This window comes from Erythrolamprus reginae, chromosome 1 (genome assembly GCF_031021105.1).
Source record: "Erythrolamprus reginae isolate rEryReg1 chromosome 1, rEryReg1.hap1, whole genome shotgun sequence".
Taxonomy (NCBI): domain Eukaryota; kingdom Metazoa; phylum Chordata; class Lepidosauria; order Squamata; family Dipsadidae; genus Erythrolamprus; species Erythrolamprus reginae.
In genome coordinates this window covers 127,310,810-127,334,071 of record NC_091950.1, presented here as the reverse complement: position 1 = coordinate 127,334,071, position 23,262 = coordinate 127,310,810, and the positions used below count along the sequence as shown (strand labels likewise).

Sequence of the window (23,262 nt, the reverse complement as noted above, 5' to 3'; positions counted from 1 at the left end):
ATATTTAATTTTGGTTTTTTTAACCCTGAATCCTACATTTGAATTTAATCTTGTCATCTTCAAAGTTAAAATCTGAATTGGAACTTGACTGCTTTGCAAATCCCTACTGGTTCCTTTTGTTACTTTAATAATGACATGAGAATGAATGTGATAGGGTTTTCTCATTTCTACAGTTTTTAAACCAAGAAAAATATTGAAAAATATATGGTTTAATGGGGAGTTGGGGGGGGGAGAGCCAAACATTCTGACTCAGGTAAAATACCACTTTGTATCAGTTAATATTTTTACTTACATGCAGTGGTTCTCAAACTAGGGGTCAAGACCCCTTTGGGGGGGTCGAATGACCATTTCACAGGGGTCGCCTAAGACCATGGGAAAAGACAAATTTCCTATAATGTTAGGAACTAAAGCTTCTATTCTGGTGCTTTTTACAATCCGACCAATCAGGCGTTTACCGTGAGAGTGTCCCTCTGACCTTCCTACCAATCAGCTTAAAGCTCTGTTGGAAGAATTGGCGCTAGACTTATGGCTGGAGGTCACCACAATGTGAGGAACTGTATTAAGAGGTTGTGGCATTAGAAAGGTTGAGAATCTCTGAGATAGCATAGCTGATTTCGGAAAACATTGTGCAATAATTCAAATGTACAGTATACTTTCCTTAAGTTAATTAGAGCACATTTACTTTTTGCACACACCTGCCTTTATATCTGTGATTTAAATTTTGCCTAGAAATGTACAGAATACTGGCCAGAAGAACAAATTACCTATGAAGGAATTGAAATTACAGTTAACGGAGTCATACAAACAGATGATTATCGGTTAAGGCTTATCACCCTAAAGGTAAGATATAAAGTAAGGGATTACTCATAGACAATTCAGTAAAATGTTTAGAAATGTTCTTTTCATGATCATGCTGGTGCTGTTCCTTCTAAAGTTCAATCAGGTACTCAGCACACTGTTCTAAATGTGACATGTTGGGATCCAAAAGTTATAGCCTAACTTATTTGCCGAGCTACAGATTGAAGGAGGCTTTAGTAATGTTGATAGGTCTCTTAGAAAATAAGGTTTCCATGGAAGATTTTCTGGCAATTGGTGAGATAACTGCAGAGTGCAGATATTTCCATATTGTTGTTGCCTCATAGGTTCAACAATAGTAATACCAGTCACACCAAAGATCCTACGGACCTGATTTACAATGTCTAATCTATTTAATATATAGGAATCTATTAATATATATAGGAATCTGTAAATATATGTAGGGATCTGTTAATATATAGGAATCTGTTAAAAAATAAAGATTTGGTACAAATACTGAGGTTGTTGTAAAGTCAGTACATCTAGGACAGTGGTTCTGAACTTAGGGATCGGGACCCCTTTGGGGGTCAAACGACCATTTCACAGGGGTCGCCTAAGACAAATTTCCCACACTGTTAGGAACTAAAGCTTCTATTCTGGCGCCTTGGAACATATTTTTACAATCCGACCAATCAGGCGTTTACATTGGAGGTGTCCCTCTGACCTTCCTGCCAATCAGCTTAAAGCTCTGTTGGGAGAATTGGTGCTAGACTTATGATTGGGGGTCACCACAACACGAGGAACTGTATTAAGGGGTAGCGGCATTAGAAAGGTTGAGAACCACTGATCTAGGAAGATTTTTAATAGATAACAAAAGCAGATAAAATGAAAGCAGATGCCTATTGACAATAAATTGCCAGTGGAATCGCTCATAATTCTAATTGTTCTACAAAGAGCTTGATGGCCTTCATATTAGACATATTTTTTCTGCAAATGCATTCATACACATTTCAGTTCTGGTTCTCTCAGACAGCAACATTTCTTTCATCCTCAACGATCAATCCTTCTGAAGAGAAAATAAATATTTATTGTTCTGGACCTGTACTGGGAATTCTTGGCTGCTCCAAGAATACGAGCTTTACAGCTTGTAATTTTCAAAACAACATTTCTTTTATTTTTCCTTCCACATTGGATTTTGTCATTACAGCTCCAGCATGCAGAAACGCATTGCAATCTCACACTAAACTATGAAGTTATAATTCTTTCTAAAATAATAGGCTGTCTACTTCAAAACATCTTCTTATCTCTGAGTCAGGTTCACGCTATTAAAAAAGCAGTTTATCATGCAATATAAAACTTACTTCCCCGGATAGACAACATATACCACCGTTTTTGTTTCTAGCACTTTGAAGAAAAGCATCCATCACTTCCGTTACATTCTGGAAGTAATGTAATTAATTAATTAATTAATTTACACACTCCGAATAGCATATTAAAACCTCTTCCCCCCAATTTCATCTCTTCTTTTCTGTAACCTTCTGAACTTTGCACTTAACCAAGGACTCCCTTCTATACTCCCGTTATCAGAAGAAACATGACTCTGCATGCTTTCGTCGAATGGCTGTTCTATTTCACTTTCACCTCACTAGCTTCTTCCACATCACTTAAATCAGGGTAATTAACAGCTTCTACATCATCTTCATCTTCTGAATCTGACAATTCCAAAGGCAGACAGGGAACACACACAACATTTATAATTTATGCCTTTCTGTAAAACTGTTTCAATAAAGTTGAGTACAAAAACAAAAATATAATAATAAATTACAGAATTATCTATTATTTTAGCAGCCTTTTTTGCCTAGAGAAGTTGAATATTTCAATACTTACCCATTCTAAAAACCAGCTAAATATATACAGTAGTACCTCTACTTAAGAACGCCTCTACTTAAGAACTTTTCTAGATAAGAACCAGATGTTCAAGATTTTTTTGCCTCTATTTAAGAACCATTTTCTACTTAAGAACCCAAGCCCGGAAAAATTTCCCAGGAAATTTGAGAGCAGGACAAAGGCCCGGCCAGTTTCCTACCATTCCCCCTTTAATCCCGGCCATCTTGGGCTTTTCTGGGCTGCCAGAGGAGCATTTCGGAAGCTTTGGCAGTCTAGAGCAAACAAAGCATTTTCCTTTCTCTGGGCGCTTGGAGAGGGAATAAACCTCTGCCAGCGCCCAGAGAAAAGAAATGCTCCCTTCGCTCTGGGCGGCGCAGAGCAAATGGAGCATTTTCCTTTCTCTGGGCGCTGCCTCAGAGTCCCTCTTTTTTAAAAAAAATGTCTTAGAGTTTTGGATTTTTTTGATTCCCCTCAACTTCCTTCGGCAGCGACTGTCCCCCTCCTCTTCTTCCTCCTCTTTCTTCCACCCAAATTCCAAGCTTTTATTTCTTTCCTAATGGGTCTGCAAGCATTATTTGCTTTTACATTGATTCCTATGGGAAAAATTGCTTCTACTTAAGAACGTTTCTACTTAAGAACCTGGTCATGGATCGAATTAAGTTCTTAAGTAGAGGTACCACTCTATTTGTAATATGTATATATATCAGCAAAGTCTCCCCTCACACCAAATCCCCTGGAATATAATGCTTTTAAGATAAAGGTAAACAAAAGGCTGTAAATAAAATTTACTCTGTGTGTGGGAAGCTTATGGTTCTGTTTCAGAAATCTAAATATATAGCCTTTAATTCATGACTCTGTACCATTCCAGACAAATGGCTGTCCAATCTCTTCTTGACAGAGGGACAGAGCACTCACAACTTCTGGAGGCAAGCAGATCCATTGATTGATTGCTCTCAGGGTCAGGAAATTTCTTCTTAGTTCTTGGTTGGATCTCTTTAATAGCAACAAGTAGGGTCTCCCTATCTAGCTTGACATCTTTCCTGATTTGTTCCCCTGCTAGCTTCCTGTGCAGAATATTCAAAAATTTCTTACCCACATTATCTAAGTGTTGAATTTTTCATCAGAAACCTGCAGTTAATTTTTACCTAAAAATTTGAGTGCAAATCAAGGAATTATATAGTGCCATATTTTCATGAATCTTTGAACAGGAAAGAAAAGGTGTTAGGAAAGGTGTTAAAAGTCTGAGTCATTTGGAATCCTTACCTTTATAAATTCTGGGCTGCTTTTTGTGATTTATCTAATGAGAGATATTTTTCATACTTGAAAAGAAATCCTTGTGTTGAATTTCTAATTCTCTTGCTCCCATTTTTTTTTTTACTCACTGTCTTATAGAATGGTGACGAAACAAGAAATCTGAAGCATTACTGGTATACATCCTGGCCAGACCAGAAGACCCCTGATCAAGCGCCAGCCCTGCTCCATCTGGTTCAAGAAGTGGAAGAAGCCATGCATCGTGCAGAAGACGAGAATGCTCCAATCATTGTTCATTGCAGGTAAATTATTAAACATTGTTAGAAAGAAATTAGAGGGAAAAATGATTCTTAGATAATTTTCCTATACCCCTGACATTTATTTAAAATGTCCTTTCCTTTTAATGTTATATACAATACTGAGTTTATCTTTCACTTTATCTTTGACATTTTAGAAACACTTTTTCTATGTGTCAACTCTTAACATTCTAGCAAGGAAATATCTGTTGCATCTAAGTTGGTAGAATCCAGAGGAACCAAAATTTCCACCTTGGGTTTCACTGTAATTAGGGCATGATTCAGCTCTTTTGTGCCTGTTACGCAGTGCAGATTAAACGCATAGCCCAGAGGTGGGTTTCAGCAGGTTCTGACCAGTTCTGAAGAACTAGTAGTGGAAATTTTGAGTAGTTTGGAGAAACAGTAAATATCACCTCTGACTGCCTCTGCCTCCATCTATTCTCTGCCTTTTGAGTCCCAGCTGATCGGGAGGAAATGGGGATTTTGCAGTAATCTTCCCCTGGAGTGGGGAGGGTATGGAGATTTTACAGTATCCTTCCCCTGCCATGTCCACCAAGCCATGCCAGAACTGGTAGTAAAAAAATAATTCCACCACTGGTTATTGAGAGTTATTGTTAATGGCGAGTATTCTGAGCAGAGTCAGGTTACAAGCGGTGTGCCACAAGGGTCTGTTCTGGGTCCTATTCTTTTTAATATATTTGTGAGTGACATAGGGGAAGGTTTGGTAGGGAAGGTTTGCCTATTTGCCGATGTGCAATAGGGTTGATATTCCTGGAGGCGTCTGTAATATGGTAAATGATTTAGCTTTACTAGATAAATGGTCTAAGCAATGGAAACTGCAGTTTAATGTTTCCAAATGTAAAATAATGCACTTGGGGAAAAGGAATCCTCAATCTGAGTATTGTATTGGCAGTTCTGTGTTGGCAAATACTTCAAAAGAAAAGGATTTAGGAGTAGTGATTTCTGACAGTCTCAAAATGGGTGAACAGTGCAGTCAGGCGGTAGGGAAAGCAAGTAGGATGCTTGGCTGCATAGCTAGAGGTATAACAAGCAGGAAGAGGGAGATTATGATCCCACTATATAGAATGCTGGTGAGACCACATTTGGAATACTGTGTTCAGTTCTGGAGACCTCACCTACAAAAAGATATTGACAAAATTGAACGGGTCCAAAGACGGGCTACAAGAATGGTGGAAGGTCTTAAGCATAAAACGTATCAGGAAAGACTTAATGAACTCAATCTGTATAGTCTGGAGGACAGAAGGAAAAGGGGGGACATGATCGAAACATTTAAATATATTAAAGGGTTAAATAAGGTCCAGGAGGGAAGTGTTTTTAATAGGAAAGTGAACACAAGAACAAGGGGACACAATCTGAAGTTAGTTGGGGGAAAGATCAAAAGCAACATGAGAAAATATTATTTTACTGAAAGAGTAGTAGATCCTTGGAACAAACTTCCAGCAGACGTGGTAGATAAATCCACAGTAACTGAATTTAAACATGCCTGGGATAAACATATATCCATCCTAAGATAAAATACAGAAAATAGTATAAGGGCAGACTAGATGGACCATGAGGTCTTTTTCTGCCGTCAGACTTCTATGTTTCTATGTTTCTATGTTTCTGGTTCAGTCATTTCATTGGTCTGAAATGGCATAGAGGATTATACTTGAGCAGGGGGGTTGACTAAGAAGACCTCTAGCTCTGCTGTTCTGTTATCATGTTTTAATAATAGGCTTATTGTGTATTTTTACTGAGCAGTCCTGGTTCTGATTCACAATGTGTTGTCATTCCCCATCATTTTTCTCTTTTTCCCTATTATATTATACATTATATATGTCCTCGGAGAGAGGCGGCATATAAATGAATGAATGAATGAATGAATGAATGAATAAATAAATAAATAAATAAATAAATAAATAAATAAATAAAGTGTGGCAGATACAGGTGAGACTAAAAAAATTAGAATATCATGCAAAATTCATTTATTTCTTAAAAGGTAAAACTTAAAAGGTAAAACTTAATATATGAGAGAGCCTCATTACATGCAAGCTGTGATTTGTCATAATTGTGATCATTATGGGGTACAGCTCATGAAAACCCCAAATCCACAATATCAGAAAATAGAATATTACATGTGATCAGTATTGTTCTGTCGGGCTCTCTGGTAGAATCCTCCCAAAAATTCACAGGTACAAATTGCAGACACACACACGTTTGAAAATTCAAAACAATGTTCTTTATAATGAAAATTCACTTAAACCAAGCCCTCTTTTGGTATAGCAAAGAGCACTCGTCTCCAAACAAACTGGTAATTTGTACAAGTCCCTTATCAGTTCTGTGATACTTAGCTTGAAGCTGTGAGGCAATTCACAGTCCTTCTTCTTTCACAAAGTGAAACACACTTTGCTCTGGTTTAGTTTCAAAGCGGGGAAAAGTCAGCACACAAAAGGTCCAAGTCAGTAAAGCAGTCACGAAACACAACGATCAGATAATCCTCCACAATGGCCAAACCCACAGGCCCACCTAACCACAGGTGGCCTCATTTTCTTTGATAATAATCTCTCAGTTGTTGTTGCCTATGCATCGCTCTCCTCATGCGTGGCTGTATCATTAACTCTTGTTCTGAATCCAAGGAGGAGCTAGATAATTGATCTCCTTCTGAGCTGTCTGCCACACTCTCCTCCTCCCTGTCACTCATGTCTTCTTGGTCAGAGGAGCCTTCATCAGCAGTTTCCACTGGGGGCAAAACAGGCCTGCAGCATGTGGATGTCTCCCCCACATCCACAGTCCTTGGGACAGGAGCAGGGCCAGAGCTAACCACAAGTGTTGTCAGACTTCTGTCTCAATCATCCATTATAAATGCAAATCAAATATTAAAGCATCCCACATAAAGAGCTCCATCATACCACAACTACATTAAGAGGATAGCTGTCCCCAAATATAAAGTAAGTCTTTCATTTGAGACTATGTCACCAGGACTAATTAGTTTTCAGAACTTCCTGGAAGACCTGGAGCACAGCAATCAGTCAGGCAGTGAGAAATTATCTCCCATGTCAGCAAGCGAAGGTCAAGAGCAACGCCCCTAAAGATGGGTTACTTTCTAAGACTTTTGGAGGAGCTTTCTATGATGCTACATAACATATTGCCACTACTGAGTGTACCAAGGAAGGCCCTGATTATAAATGCAATAAGCAGATTTTATAGAAATCTTCACAGGACTTATGACTACCTACTGGTTAACTCCACTCTCAGCAAAATATTGTATAATTTGAGGCATAACCATTGCAAATATCTTTATGATGTATTTTTCATATAATTTGACTTTGGAGAGCAGAAAGAAGCATTTGACATGTTAAAGCTAAAATTCATTAAAAAATAAAATCTTCTATAATGAATGTTCATGTTGTTATGCAAAATTGTTGTAAGTACCCCTTGTACAAGCAAATTATGGATGATGGGTTAAAGCAGTGTTTCCCAACCTTGGCAACTTGAAGATATTTGGACTTCAACTCCCAGAATTCCCCAGCCAGCATTTGCTGGCTGGGGGATTCTGGGAATTGAAGTCCAAATATCTCCAAGTTGCCAAGGTTGGGAAACACTGGGTTAAAGGTATAATGAGTCTCTGCAACATTTTTCATAAACACAAATCATGTGAGAACATGTGCTATCATAATCTAAAGTAATGAAGTAACTTTTTTTTCTAAATGTTCTAAAAGTATATTTTTTCCTGTTATAATGTAGTCAGATAGCTGTATTATTGTGCTCTCTAAATCCAGCATTTCTCTTTTAACAGTTTGCTTTAAATTTGCATTAACATAATTCTTTACGATCTACATGAAGGCATATTATTTGCAACTTGCTTCCAGTGTGTATGTATTCCTTTTCATAATTTTTTTTTCTTGGAGACTTCATTTATAGCATTCATTTCCATTCTTCTATATATTCCCATATATTATAGCAATTCTATACAAATCATTAACATGCTGCATTTAGCATTTCCTTGCTTTAATTTCTTCCCAAATTATTTTATCACTTCTAATTTTAATTCCATTCCCTGATTGTCTCTCTTTGTTTAGCTTTTTTCTCTCAATTCTATAACAAATTTTAATATCTTATTAAAATGTTCTGCCTCTTTTAATCTTAATTCTTCCTTCTCTTTTTGCATACATTCCTCACAATTAGCTTTTTTTCTCTACACATTATTTATTTTATTTTATTTATTTTATTTTAATTAGATTTGTATGCCGCCCCTCTCCGAAGACTCGGGGAGGCTCACAACAGCAATAAAAACAATATAACAGTGGAACAAATCTAATACTATTAAAAACGTATAAAGCCCTATCATTATTTAAAAACCAAACAGCAACATTCATACCAAACATAAAGCAAAGTATAAAAAAGCCTGGGCGGAAAGTGTCTCAACTCCCCCATGCCTGGCGGTATAAGTGAGTCTTAAGTAGTTTACGAAAGACAGGAAGGGTGGGGGCAGTTCTAATCTCCGGGGGGGGAGTTGGTTCCAGAGGGCTGGGGCCGCCACAGAGAAGGCTCTTCCCCTGGGGCCTGCCAAATGACCTTATCGGTCGCTGGGATGTAGTATAGGTGGGACCTTAATTGAAATACAGTAGATGAAATACTAATGAAATTAAGAGAAAAGATTAGTATGATATTAAATACAACACAAAATCTTTTCATGAAGCAATATATATTTTTGAAGTTGTTAATAATAATAATAATAATAATAATAATAATAATAATAATTTATTAGATTTGTATGCCCCCCCTCTCCGTAGACTTTCTTTATTTCCAATAAAGAATAGTACGATGGTACGATGGCAGAGGTGGGTTCCTACCGTTTCTTTAGAACCATTAGCAAACCAGTGATGATGTCATAGAGCCAGTTCTGTCGGTTCCAGTCCGTGGGCACCACCATCTTATTTTTTGCATCTGTGCATGCACAGGCGCTTAAGTTTTCTGCACTGTGGACACGCCCATGAGGGAGGAAGCCAACCGGTGGCGAGGTAAATTAGAACCCACCCCTGAATGATAGCAAGAGCAAGAGCATTTAGACTTATATACCACTTCATAATGCTTTTACAGCCCTCTCTAAGTGGTTTACAGAATCAGCATATTGCCCCCAACAATCTGGGTCCTCATTTTACCCTGTTTACTTTACATTTTACTTCCTACATACAAAAGGAGGGAAGGCTAAGTCAACCTTGAGCCAGTAGTGAGATTTGAACTGCTGAACTACAGCTAGCAGTTAACTGAAGTAGCCTGCAGTGCTGCACTCTAACCACTGCACCACCCTGGCTCTTCCATTAGACTTGTATACCGCTTCAATGTGCTTTACATCCCTCTCCTAAGAGGTTTACAGAGTCAACATATATGGCCCCCAACAATCTGGGTCCTCATTTTACCGACCTTGGAAGGATGGGAGGCCGAGTCAACCTTGAGCCTGGTGAGATTCGATCTGCCAAACTGTTGGCAGCTGGTGATCAGCAGTAGCAGCTTGCAGGACTGCACTCTAACCACTGCAGCACCGTGGCTCTTATGATGGGTATGCATATTACCAAGCGGTAAAAAAAATCCAATCAAATATAACATCTGTAGGTCTGGGTGGAATGACTACATAAGTTGTATTTCTTCTTCCTGGGGGCTTAGTGATGGCCCAAATAATTTAAGTGACAGTGATGGAAAGTCATCTAAGAAGCTTTCAGCGGAGCTAAAGACTTGCAAAACCAAGATGCTCTTGGACCATGAAGTAATTGTTATTTCCTGTTTCTCTTTATTTAAAATGACATGTTGACATATAAAAGCTGACAGAAACCAGATGCCTCACATAACATCTCTCTGGAACTTTACCCTGTAACATTTTATCCAATAAAACTACTAACCCTTTTCTGAAATAATACAGGGCCAATGGCAAAATATATTCTGCTGGTTTTTTGTTGCATTAATTAGCGCCAAATAAAGAAAACATAAGCCATTAAAGTGTCTTTTCATATGCCTGGTTCACATTCAGTCTGTGGGTTGAGTAGCACTTCTATCCACTCCCCACATATTCTAGAATACAGCCCCTATCACACATTTAGTTTAAATATAGTTTACATTCAGAGGATAATATATGAGAAACAAGAAGGCCACCACATTTGAATACATAGACAAGAAATCAGTTAGGGAAAGCAAAGAGCTTCAGTCTAGTAAAGACTTCTGTTCTTAAATGCAATCAATATTGTCTGAAAAATAATAATAATTTCCTAAAACTTTAGAACACAGCAGAACCTCTGGTTATGAATGCTTCTACCACAACCAAAAAACCCACTTTTTTCCCCGATTACCCCTTCTGCGCCATTTTTTTTGTTAGCGCCAACTTTCTAAAATTAGGTTTGGGTCACGATTAAATCGTGTTGTGATCAAAATTATGGAATGAATTACGGTCTTCACCAGAGGTTCTACTGTAAACGTTAGAGCTAAACAGTTACATTCAGTACCAATAAAGGAGAATTTAGTGTTACCTCTACCTACAAACTCCTGAGGTGGTGCAGCAGGTAGAGTGCTGTACTGCAGGCCACTAAAGCTGACTGTAGATCTGTTGGTCAGTGGTTCAAATCTCATCACCAGCTCAAGGTACACTCAGCCTTCCATCCAAAGTGGGTAAAATGAGGACCCGGATTGTGGGGGCAATATGCTGGCTCTGTTAAAAAGTGCTATTGGTAACATGTTGTAAGCTGCCCTGAGTCTAAGGAGAAGGGCAGCATAAAAAAATCAAATAAATAAGTAAGTAAGTAAATAAATAAATACTTACAAACATTTCTAGATAAGAACCAGGTGTTCAAGATTTTTTTGCCTCTTCTCAAGAACCATTTTCCACTTACAAACCTGAGCCTCCGAAACTGTAACTGGAAAAGGCAGGGAGAAGCCTCCGTGGGGCCTCTCTAGGAATCTCCTGGGAGGAAATAGGGCCAGAAAAGGTGGGGAGAAGCCTCCATGGAGCCTCTTTAGGAATCTCCTGGGAGGAAACAGGGCTGGAAAATATGGAGAGAAGCATCCGTGGGGTCTCTAGAAGGGGCTTCCACCCTCCCTGTGGTTTCCCCAATCACATGCATTATTTGCTTTTACATTGATTCCTATAGGAAAAATTGCTTCTTCTTACAAACTTTTCTACTTAAGAACCTGGCCACGGAACAAATTAAATTCGTAAGTAGAGTTACCACTGTATTTGTAGCTCAGGGTTCAAATGAACCTTTGGTTTCACATAATGAAAATTTCTAAATTTTACAATGTATGGACAGACTTAACCATAGTTTCAATAGGGAAATTGTGACCATCCTAGACCAAGACCAAAATATTAGGGAATTTCTAGAGGCTTGGCTGTCTGATAAATTAATCATCAATAGACATAACTGTAACTCTATACTATGCAAAAGAAGCAATCAACAAGCCCAAAAGGGAACAAAAAGACCAAAACACTTCCCTGCCAGCAATTAGCACACAGATGAAGATAGATTAACTCCAAGATAAACATCAGACCAACATTCAAGAAGTAAACAATACTCCATACCCCAATCAGGGAATTTCCAAACAAGTTAATCGTAAACAGCCCAATCAAAGAATCTCTTAAGACTACCTTCACCAACACAGACAGGAAAAGCCACTAAAATATAAAATGAGAACAAACCTCATGCCTTAATAGCACCTTTGATATTTCACTACCTAATCTGCGGTAATGAAACATCTGCAAAAAAAACCCAACCAAGTCCCAGATGTGAAAAAAGTGTTCTAAATAAAAGTTTTATTTTTTTGGAAGATCTTTGCTGTCACTTTTTATTTTTTTTCTCTGGCCAGTGCAGGGATTGGGAGAACAGGCTGTTTTATTGCTACGAGTATTTGCTGCAAACAGTGGAAAAACGAGGGCATTGTTGACATACTCAGAACAACTTGCCAGCTGCGATTAGACAGGTAAGATAATTTTTCTGCTAAAACCAAGTCTAATGTAGCCTTCCACTAAGTGCTGGCTCCCAAATGTCTTGGGTCACCTGATTTATTTTTTATTTTATTTATTTATTAACTTGATATGCCATGAATCTCACTATTAATCAACTCTCGGTCATTTACAAACATCATAAAAACAAAGGAACAAAATATTAAATATTAAAATTGGTCAGGAATAATGGGAATTATAATCCAGAGTATTTGGTAAGCATCAGATTGTGAACGGTTACATTCTTAATCCAGCCCTCAAACAACATTTATTACTTTATAATATGTAAACAGGTATTTGCTTTGAAAGAAAACCTTGAACGTACAAACATGGGAAAAATCAAGTGATTTGACCATAAAAATATTATAATTTTTAAAAAGTGTTAAAATTCTTGATTTCTGTATAGCACTGATTTTATTCTACTTAATTTTATTCCTTTATTTCTGTTTTTATTGTCTAAGAATGCAGTGAATGAGATGGACTTTTAACTAATCTTTGAATGGGTTTTAATTTTTAACTTTTAACTAATTTTAATTAAGAGGTTTTTTTCAGTTGTCAGTTCAATGTGATCAATATTATCTCCAAAACAATTATGTGTCAAATTTAAGCTTAATATTCTGTGAAAATTAACTCAGTGGTATTTTCTGAAAAGTAAACCTGGCTTGTATTCAACAGATAGAAAATCCTGTATTTAAATATTTGTTCAGAAAAAGACTTAGCAGGAATATATTTCTCCTTAGTAGCTTAATTTACATAGAACCCAAAAACAAAATTCCCTCCTTCCCACACGTTTGCAGATTGAAGTCATTATTTTATAATGGTCCATTGTCAGCCGAAGCATGGGGATTCCCCTGAGGCTCCCCTCGCTGGGAAACCCCACCTCCAGACTTCGTTGCCAGCTGAAGCACCCATTCTTTCATTGTTGGGATTTCCCTGAGGCTCCCCTCACTGGGATTCCCTTCAGAATAAAATTCTAAATTATTTAAGAATTATAGTTCAGTTTTTACTTGTGTCCATTCTTTTTTGCCAATAACTATTTTCAAATGTGGCACTAAAATTGCATTTTGCACGGGGTTCCATAACCTAACAACCGATTTCTACTGTTAAAATTCATTAGCCATCTAACTACACCAAACAATTGCATTGAAATCATTTTTCTTTCTGAGTATCTTTTTACGAAAGCCCATTAATGCTAACAATAACAGTTGCTTGCACCCTAAGTCAGTCCTAAATACTGTATGACCTTTTCTAATTGCTCTTATTTGCATTAATTTTGCACAGGTAGTCCTCAACAGTTTGTTTAGTGATTGTTCAAAGTTACAATGAATGGCATTGAAAAAAGTGACTTATGATTGTTTTCACACTTAAAGTCATTGCAGCAGATGGTCACGTGATCAAAGTTCAGTCTCTTGGCAACTGACTCGTATTTATGACGGTTGCAGTGTCCCAGATTTGTGTGACGGACAAAGTCAGTGGGGTAGCCAGATTAATTTAACAATTGTTTTACTAACTTAACATCTGCAATTACAGTGATACTTAATTCGTTCCGTGACCAGGTTCGTAAGATGAAAAGTTCGTAAGATGGAGCAATTTTCCCCATAGGAATCAATGTAAAAGCAAATAATGCGTGCAACCCCATTTCAAAAGTCACCCCTTTTGCCTTGCGCTGCTGGGAATCCTCGCCTCCGGACTTCCATTGTCAGCCGAAGCATGGGGATTCCCCTGAGGCTCCCCTCGCTGGGAAACCCCACCTCCAGACTTTGTTGCCAGCTGAAGCACCCATTCTTTCATTGTTGGGATTTCCCTGAGGCTCCCCTCACTGGGATTCCCTTCATTTTTGCTGGTGCTGCTTTGGATCCCAGCAAGGGGAGGCTCAGGGAAATCCCAGCACTTCGACTGACAACGGAAGTCTGGAGGTGGGGTTTCCCAGTGAGGGGAGTCTCAGGGGAATCACTGCACTTTGACTGACAACGGAAGTCTGGAGGTGGGGTTTCCCAGTGAGGGGAGCCTCAGGAGAATCCCCGCACTTCGTCTGACAACGGAGGTACGGAGGTGGGGCATCCCAGCAGTGGCGGCTCGGGTTCATAAGGTGAAAATAGTTCGGAAGAAGAGGCAAAAAAGTCTTAAGCACCAGGTTCTTATCACGAAAAGTTCGTATGAAGAGGGGTTTGGAAGACGAGGTATCACTGTATTCATTTAACAATTGTGGCAAGAAAAGTCGTAAAATGGGACAAAACTCACCTAGCAAATGTCTTACATAGCGACATATACTTTTTTTGCATCCTTTGTGGTGTAAGTGGAGGACTGTACTGTATATCTTTTGTGGAAGTAAAACCAGTCTCCACATCTTTTAAAAATTCTTCCTTACTTTTATTTTCAGGGGAGGAATGATCCAGACTTCTGAACAATATCAGTTTGTCCACCATGTCATGAGCTTGTATGAAAAGCAGTTCATTAGAACATCAACAGAAGAATGAAGATTCAGAATCATTTATTATGATAAAAGACCAAGGGAACTCTGATCAGAATCACATGTACGACATTGCTGAGGAGATTTCAGAACTTCAGAGCAGAAGATATTTATTTATACATATAAATATAAATATATATACATAGTTTTACTTTCATATTGCTTTATTTTGCATTCAAGAATTAAGATACTGCTTTTCTTCAACATGTGACAGGGTGTTATCTTCACTTTAAAAATTTAAAAAAGGCCTGTTTATACTGTAAATAAAATTGATAGCTTCATTTGTTCCAAAAATTTAAAACATCATCACTTTTGCTACTTAAAAAGACAAAACAAAAAACAAAAAAAATCAACCAAACCCTTGCTACTAGATCCAAATACAATGTGAATCTCTTTGATAGATGTCTTGCTGAAGTCTGTAATGTATGTTTACTAAGCTTGAAAACTAACTTTTCTGCCTTTTTTCTGAATGATTGTTTTTACATTTTAAACTACCGGATACTGTGTATATCATAAAATCTTCTGGGCCTCTGCATTAAAGGATTCAAGTGAATTCATACTGGGAAAAAACCATGTTTTGTGCCTTGTGTACTTACTTGTTGAAAGCACTCAGTCCTACAAAGTATAGTGACTGTGGTATCATTGTAAAACAAAAACACAAACTGAAGATACCCATCTTGGCTGCAGACAAAAAAAATACACAGAAGGCCATTTTTTTTCCTTAGGTTAACTGAAAAGCAGAAAATAAAGTGCAAGTATTTGAAAAGCAAGTAAAAAGTCATGTACTTAAAATTTTACAATGACATATATCAATTAGGTGCTATGGTGGTTGCTGTTGGAATAAAGAAATAAGCAAACAATTACTGGAAAATATAGAATCTATTTGTAATTTTTCCTTTTGGTATAACTTTTGACATTTTAAAAGGGGAAATTATTTGGGTGTTTCTATTGCAGAGACTTAATGGATAAAATTTACAGTCCCTGGATCAGTTCCAAGAATAAAATTACAATTATAGTTGTAGTATTGTCACTCTGGAGGAGTTTGTTATGTAGATACTATATGTTTTTATGATAATGCTTCTTCACATTCGTAACTCGCAGTTTAAATCCTATTTTATCAGATCATGGTTCAATTGGAAGCAAGGATTTAGAGTTCCTCTTTGAAGTAAGACGAACATAGAATACGGTAATTGAGAAAATGCTTGTAAGTAAATGAATAAAATTTGTAAAGGAAAGTAACATATATTTCTTGCTGAATCCATAAATTAAATATTCCTGAAGTTAGTTGGGCCTCTTATGCATCAACAAAATCCCTTCATTAAAGGCTCTGGAGTAAATTTGGAAGTCATAGGAGAAGAGAATGTGTTGGTGCATGTCTAGATGCAGTGCCCATTTATGAACCTGAAGGAGAAGCAATTCCACTCACAACATAAGTTTAAAGGTTTCCTCTGCCCAGTCATGACTGACTTGAGGGAGTAGTGCTCTTGATGCTCAACTGAGGGAACCTGTGTTGTCTGAGAGGAGCTCACATCATGTGACCAGCATGAAAGTACAGAACACAGCAACCTTTCCGCCGAAGTGGTACCTACTTATCTACTTGCATTGGCATGCTTTCAATCTGTGACATTTGAGCTGGGGCAAGTAATGAGAGAGCTAACCTTGTTCCATGACACCCTGGTCTCAAATCCTGGGCTGCCAGCTTTCCAGTTGACAAACGACATCTTTAATTACTGAGCCATTGCGTGGCCCATTCACAACATATACATCTTAAAAAATGATTCATTTCAATGTGGAATCATCATGCTTGTCCAAGTTAAGGTTTTATTTGTATATCTTACCCCTGCCTGAATTCCACTGAATAGATATCACTAAAAAACAACAACCAGGAAGCAGGGCCTGGCTGATGAAATGTCACCTCTTGCAATGGATGCAAAATACTTGGTCTAAAAATATTCATGGAGTAAAAAGGTATAAGGATCTTGATCACTCAGTATGGAAAATAAAGAGCTGTATATCGAGACAATTCTATTATTATTATTATTATTATTATTATTATTATTATTATTATTAATTAGATTTGTATGCCGCCCCTCTCCGTAGACTTGTAGACTCTCCGTAGACTTTATATATAAATACACACTATTTTTAAACACAATTGAGCCCAAAATTTCCATTGCTAAGTAAAACCTTATAAAGTGAGTTTCGCCCCATTTTATAATATTTCTTACCACAGTTGTTAAGTGAGTCATTGCAGTGAATCTGGCTTTCTGAATTGAGTTTACTGGTCAGAAGGTTGCAAAAGAACAGTCAAATATGAGTTAGTTGCCAAGTTTGGCAACTTTGATTTTGATCATGTGACCATGAGGATGCTGCAACAGTCATAAATGTGAAAAACTCATAAGTCACTTTTTCGGTGCTGTTGTAACTTCGTCTGGTCACTAAGTGAACAGTTGTAAGTTGAGGACTATGTATATTAGCATAACAGCATAGCATAACATGGCTATGGCTAGAAGGTCCTCAAGGAAACAATACAGATGAGTTGAAAAGGACTTTGGAGATCATCTAATTATCCAACCCTCTGCTCAGGCAGGAGACCCTATGGCTAGCCTTTCTGACGTGCTGAAAGTGCACATGCGCATGATGGCTACCCCTGCACATGTGTGAGCTCCCACTCCATCCCCCATGTGTGTCGCATATGCACCACATCCTCTGCGCATGCGTGGCGGATATCAAAAAATCAGCTGGCTGGTGGGAGGCGCACCCGCATGCACAGTGGAGCTGAACTGGGTGGTGGCTCGTGTGTCCACAGATAGCTTTGGATGATACCTGTGGCATGCATGCCATAGGTTCTCCATCACAGCCTGGACTGATAAAGAAATAAGAGACCAGGATAGATCTATTTCGAGGTTTTTTTAAGCTCTCATCAGCTAGTCATACCCTCATAGGATTCAAAACTGGGTTAAAGGTTCTAATCACTAACCCACAGGTTCTACTCATTTTTATCAGTTGAACTAGGGGAAATTTAAATGTTTTTCTGAATTTGAAAATTAAGGGAGACTAGGATAGATCTATTTTGGCCTTATTTTGGCCTCATCAGCTAGCCATACCCACTGGGACTTGCATCTGCAACCTTTGCCTTGCAAGGCAGAGAATTATCCTCTAGGCTACAGTATCCAATCCCTTCAGCTCTGCACCAGGGAAGGGTTACATATTTTTGTGTCGAATCACCCTGGTGTATTGAAGGAACATCACAGCTCCTTATTTGCCTCCCAGTGGGTATGGCTAGCTGATGAGGCCAAAATAAGGCCGAAATAGATCTATCCTAGTCTCCCTTAATTTTCAAATTCAGCAAAAAAACATGTGACACATACAGATAGAATTGTCGGCTATCAATAAAATTAACTGCCTTGGAAATGGCCCTGGGTTGGGCCGAGAGGCAAATAAGGAGCTGTGATGTTCCTTCAATACACCAGGGTGATTCGACACAAATATATATATATGTGTGTGTGTGTGTGTGTGTGTGTGTGTGTGTGTGTGTGACAGTCTTGGTATATTCGGGTTTCTTCCCGTGTAGGATTTGGAAATTTCTGGCGACATTTCGACGAGGTCTCACTCGTCATCTTCAGGCTGGTGTTTCTGTCCTTGTTCTCAGGCGAACACTGCGAGACCTGAGCTGCCTTCCTTCTATAAATACTGGTGGCTGGGTGTGGTTTGATGGCTCAGCAATTGCCTGCTGTGTAGAAACTTCCTGGTGAGTCAGTGGGGTAACAATTGGAGTCGTTGATGTAGCTGAGGTATGCTGATTAGTTAATGGTTGTTTCCAAATCCTACCAAGATTGTCATACCTGTACCCGTGAAAATCTACGAAAACAAATATATATATATATATATATGTTTTCGTAAATTTTCACGGGTATATGTATGTAGATTGTTCTGAGTTCGGGTTTTGCCCTGTGTAATATTTTGCATGTCTATGCGACGTTTCGGTGAAATCACATTCACCATCATCAGGCTGAAGTTCCAAGCTTCGTGTTGTTGTAAAATGGAATGTTTGCAACTGTCATTTCTTCCTAGTATATAGTGTGGGGGTGGAGATTTGGTTTGAATGTAGCAAATAGATTGGGTGATTATGTTTTAGTGATCTGATTGGTTGGTGTAATCATAATTATTAGAAGGATTGACATGGTGATTTTTATGAAGTGTTTTTTGTTTAAGGCTGGTTTTCAAATTTCAAAATTCCAAAATCATAATTATTGGAAGGATTGACATGGTGATTTTTATGAAGTGTTTTTTTGGTTTTTTTTTTAAGGCTGATTTCCAAATTTCTGGTAGGCGGGACGTGTCATCTCTTTTATTTATGCAAAGGGGGCTCCTCTCAATTTCTATGGCTTCCAGAGCAATTCTTCTATATAAATTCTCTGTTTTGTGAAGTAATTTAGTTTTTTCAAAGTCAATTTCGTGCCCTGTTTTTTTAATGTGCTGGACAAGGGAGGAAGTCTTTTCTTCTTTTTTAACTGCATTCACATGTTCTGCAATGCGTTGGCTCACTCTTCGGTTGGTTTGTCCAATGTATGTGGCTGCACATGTTTTGCAAGGGATTTCATAGATTCCTTGATATTCCAATTGGATTTTATCTTTGGGGCTCCTTAGGATATTAGATATTTTTTGGTTAGTGCAAAATGAAGTTTTGATGTTATGTTTGTGCAGAATTTTACTAATTTTGTCTGTGGTGCCCTTGATGTAAGGGAGGATGGTGGTACCATTGTCCTGTTCTTGATCTTTTTTTTGGGGGGGGGGTCTCTTTTTTGATTAAGTTTGTGATTGTTTTCCCTTCGAATCCATTAGAAATTAATACATCTTTGAGTTTGTTCAATTCAGTTTTTAAGTGCTCATGGTCAGCTAAGCGTTTGGTTCTGGTGATGAGAGTTTTGGCCACTGAGGTGATTTGTGCGGGGTGGTGGTGTGAGTGTGCATTTAGATAACGGTTGGTATGGGTTTTCTTTTGGTAGATAGTGTGTCCTAGGCTGCCATTGGGTTTTTTATAGACCAGTACATCTAGAAAGGGAAGTTGATCATTGATTTCTGTTTCCATAGTAAACTGTATTTTGGGGTGTAGGCTGTTAAGATGTGTGAGGAAATTGTCTAGTTTTTCCTTACCATGTGGCCAAATTACAATGGTATCATCAACATATTTCAGCCAGAGTTTAGGTTTGTATTTGGATTGCTCTAATGCATTATTTTTGAAATATTCCATATAGAGGTTGGCGATGACCGGTGAGAGAGGTGATCCCATGGGGGCTCCCTCTATCTGTTTATATCTTTGTTCGTTATAGATGAAGTATGTATTGGTCAGGCAGTGGTTGGTAAGGTCTAGGATATATTTGGGGGTTTTGTGTTTGTCCTGGATAGCTTTCAAGGCTTCTTTAATAGGTATTTGTGTGAAAAGGGACACGACATCAAAACTCACAAGTAGGTCATCGGGTTGTAGGTTTTGTTTTTTAATTATTTGTATAAAGTGGAATGAATTTTGAACATATGAGGTAATAGTTTCTGTATATGGTTGAAGGTATTTGGCTAAAAATTTGGCAAGTTTTTGTAGAGGGGAGCCTATAGAACTGACTATTGGCCTGAGAGGTATTCCTTGGAACTTCAGCCTGATGATGGTGAAGGGAGACTAGGATAGATCTATTTCGGCCTTCTTCTGGCCTTATCAGCTAGCCATACCCTTACTGGGATTTGTTCCTGGGGCTTCTGCCTTGTAAGGTAGAGAATTTTATATATATATATAGGCAGAGAATTTTATATATATAATTTATATATATATATAAATCCCAGTAAGGGTATGGCTAGCTGATGAGGCCAGAACAAGGTCAAAATAGTGCTACCCTAGTCTCCCTTAATTTTAAAAATTCAGCAAAAATATGTGATACACACACACACACATACACACATATAATCCAATATTACAGAAATCATATACAAAAACATTTCTTATTAGTTAATCAAAAATTCCCTTCTTTTGTTGCCCCCCAGTCTGGACAAAATGGCTGTCCAATCTCTTCTTAAAAAACCTCCATTAATGGAGCACCCAAAACTTCTGAAGGCAAGACGTTCCTCTGATTGACTGTTCCCACATGCCATTTTCCTGTTCTTCGCACAGAATCTTCCTTGACCATAGTTCAAATTTAAGAGTAATGAGAAAAGAGAAAAAAGGAACATTGCTCTCTACATGGGGCTACCTTTGAAAAGTGTTCGGAAACTTCAGATCGTGCAGAATGCAGCTGCGAGAGCTATCATGGGCTTTCCTAAATATGCCCATGTCACACCAACACTCCGCAGTCTGCATTGGTTGCCGATCAGTTTCCGGTCACAATTCAAAGTGTTGGTTATGACCTATAAAGCCCTTCATGGCACCGGACCAGAATATCTCCGGGACCGCCTTCTGCCGCATGAATCCCAGCGACCAGTTAGGTCCCACAGAGTTGGCCTTCTCCGGGTCCCGTCAACTAAACAATGTCGTTTGGCAGGACCCAGGGGAAGAGCCTTCTCTGTGGCGGCCCCGACCCTTTGGAACCAACTCCCCCCAGATATCAGAGTTGCCCCCACCCTCCTAGCCTTTCGTAAGCTCCTTAAAACCCACCTCTGTCGTCAGGCATGGGGGAATTGACATGTTCCCTCCCCCTAGGCTTATAAAATTTATGCATGGTACGCTAGTGTGTATGATTGGTTTTAATTTGTGGTGTTTTTTAAATTAACTTAAATATTAGATTTGTTTTACATTGTATTGTTATTGCTGTGAGCCGCCCCGAGTCTGCGGAGAGGGGCGGCATACAAATCTGATTAAACTTAAACTTCTTTCGGGTGTAAATACTGTGCCTGCATGAGGGAAGGAGAGCGCAGGCTGATTCTACCTTTAATGAGAACATGGCAGAATTTGGGGTGTGAATGTTTGTCTGGTGGTGGGCACTAATTACAAAGCACCTGTTTTATGTCGTGTGTGTGTTTATACTTGAAAAAAAAATTAAATTTTAAAAAAACATGGCAGAATTTGAGGGAGAGGCAATTCGTGTTACAGCATATGCCTTATATAAAAGATTTCTCCTCTGGGAAGTTGCAATACTGGTCTGCGTCAATGTTTTATTATTAAGTTTGAATTAAGCTCAAGTCCCAGTGGCAACTTCAAGACTTCTCCATTACTCTTATAAGGTAACGTCTTTTGATGGTGAGCCACCCCGAGGGATCTGACAGAGGGAAGGTTTGAGGAGTTCATCCTGCTTTGCATAGCGATCGAGGCTTCCTGCTAAAGTCAGCCTGAGGTAAATATGCTCTGGGAGCTAAAAACATCCAGAAGCATAAAGGATGTGCAATAAATAACTCCTGAGCAAAGTTGGAAGTAATAATTTAATGTCTTCATGTTAGAGAAGGTAGAGATCATTAGAGGCTTCCACTTTAAAAACGAGCTATTTCTTGAATGATGAAGCCATGAGAGTTTTAAGGGCTATCCACCATTTTCTGAGCTGGCAGAAAATGTTACCACAATAGAATTCCTTGCCAAGAAGAAAAGAGAATGATAGTACAGTGTTCCCTCAATTTTTCTGGGTTCGAACTTCGCGAATAGCCTATACTACGGTTTTTAAAAAAATATTAATTAAAAAATAGTTTGCTGGGTTTTTTCTATACCACAGTTTTTTCCACTCGATGACGTCATACGTCATCACCAAACTAATAATTTTTGAAAATAAATAACAAAAAAAATTATTGTTAATAAATAATTATGTTTATAAATATCAAGATCAACTAAGTGTCTTATTCAATGTTGACTACCAGTAATAATGGTGAGTAAATGGTTGTTAATTAAGGGAATGGGAAGTGGCAATTTAGGGGTTTAAAGTGTTAAGGGATGGCTTGTGATACTGTCCATAGCCAAAAATGGTGTATTTACTTCCACATCTCTACTTCGCGGAAATTCGACTTTTGCGAGCGGTCTCAGAGTGCATCCCCCGCAAAAATCGAGGGAACACTGTATACCAGTCTGCAAACTTGAGAGGGGAGATATGCTGGAAAGGTTTAAGAGCAGTGAAGGGCTACCAAAATTTTTACTACCACACTGTGGGCATGGCTTATGCAGGACGCCCTGCATTTTCTTTCAACATCTTTCAGTGCAAATTGGGTGCTCTGGGGTAGAGCTCCATTTTCACTACCCCACCGTGTACACATACACACACACCCATCCGGGCAGTAGCCCACCCCTGTTTAAGAGAGTGGAAGTAGAAAGGGAGGAAGAGAAGGAGAGAGAGGTGGAGGAGGAGTGAAATTGCAAGTAGGTAGGAGGAGGAGTTGATGAAAGATAGAGGGGAGTTTGACAGAGAAGGATAGAAAAAAATAGACTGGGGGCAACAAAAGAAGAAGGGAATTTTTGATTAAATGATAAGAAATGTTTTTGTATATGATTTCTGTAATATTGGATTATATGTGTGTGTGTGTGTGTATGTATGCATCACATGTTTTTTGCTCAATTTTTAAAATTAAGGGAGACTAGGATAGCACTATTTTGGCCTTGTTCTGGCCTCATCAGCTAG

General features: G+C 38.4%; 1 protein-coding gene across 3 annotated transcripts in view; it reads left to right on the top strand.

The window, feature by feature from the left end:
* PTPN5 (protein tyrosine phosphatase non-receptor type 5) overlaps positions 1-15,497 on the top strand; it is a 93,838-nt gene extending 78,341 nt beyond the window's left edge. For all 3 annotated transcript variants that reach the window (XM_070764545.1, XM_070764526.1, XM_070764535.1), the window contains 4 exons: positions 730-840; positions 4,075-4,235; positions 12,078-12,191; positions 14,594-15,497. In XM_070764545.1, coding sequence (XP_070620646.1) covers positions 730-840; positions 4,075-4,235; positions 12,078-12,191; positions 14,594-14,690 — 483 coding nt within the window. In that variant the 3' untranslated portion in view covers positions 14,691-15,497. The remainder of the gene's footprint in view (positions 1-729; positions 841-4,074; positions 4,236-12,077; positions 12,192-14,593) is intronic.
* The last annotated feature ends 7,765 nt before the right edge of the window (positions 15,498-23,262 follow it).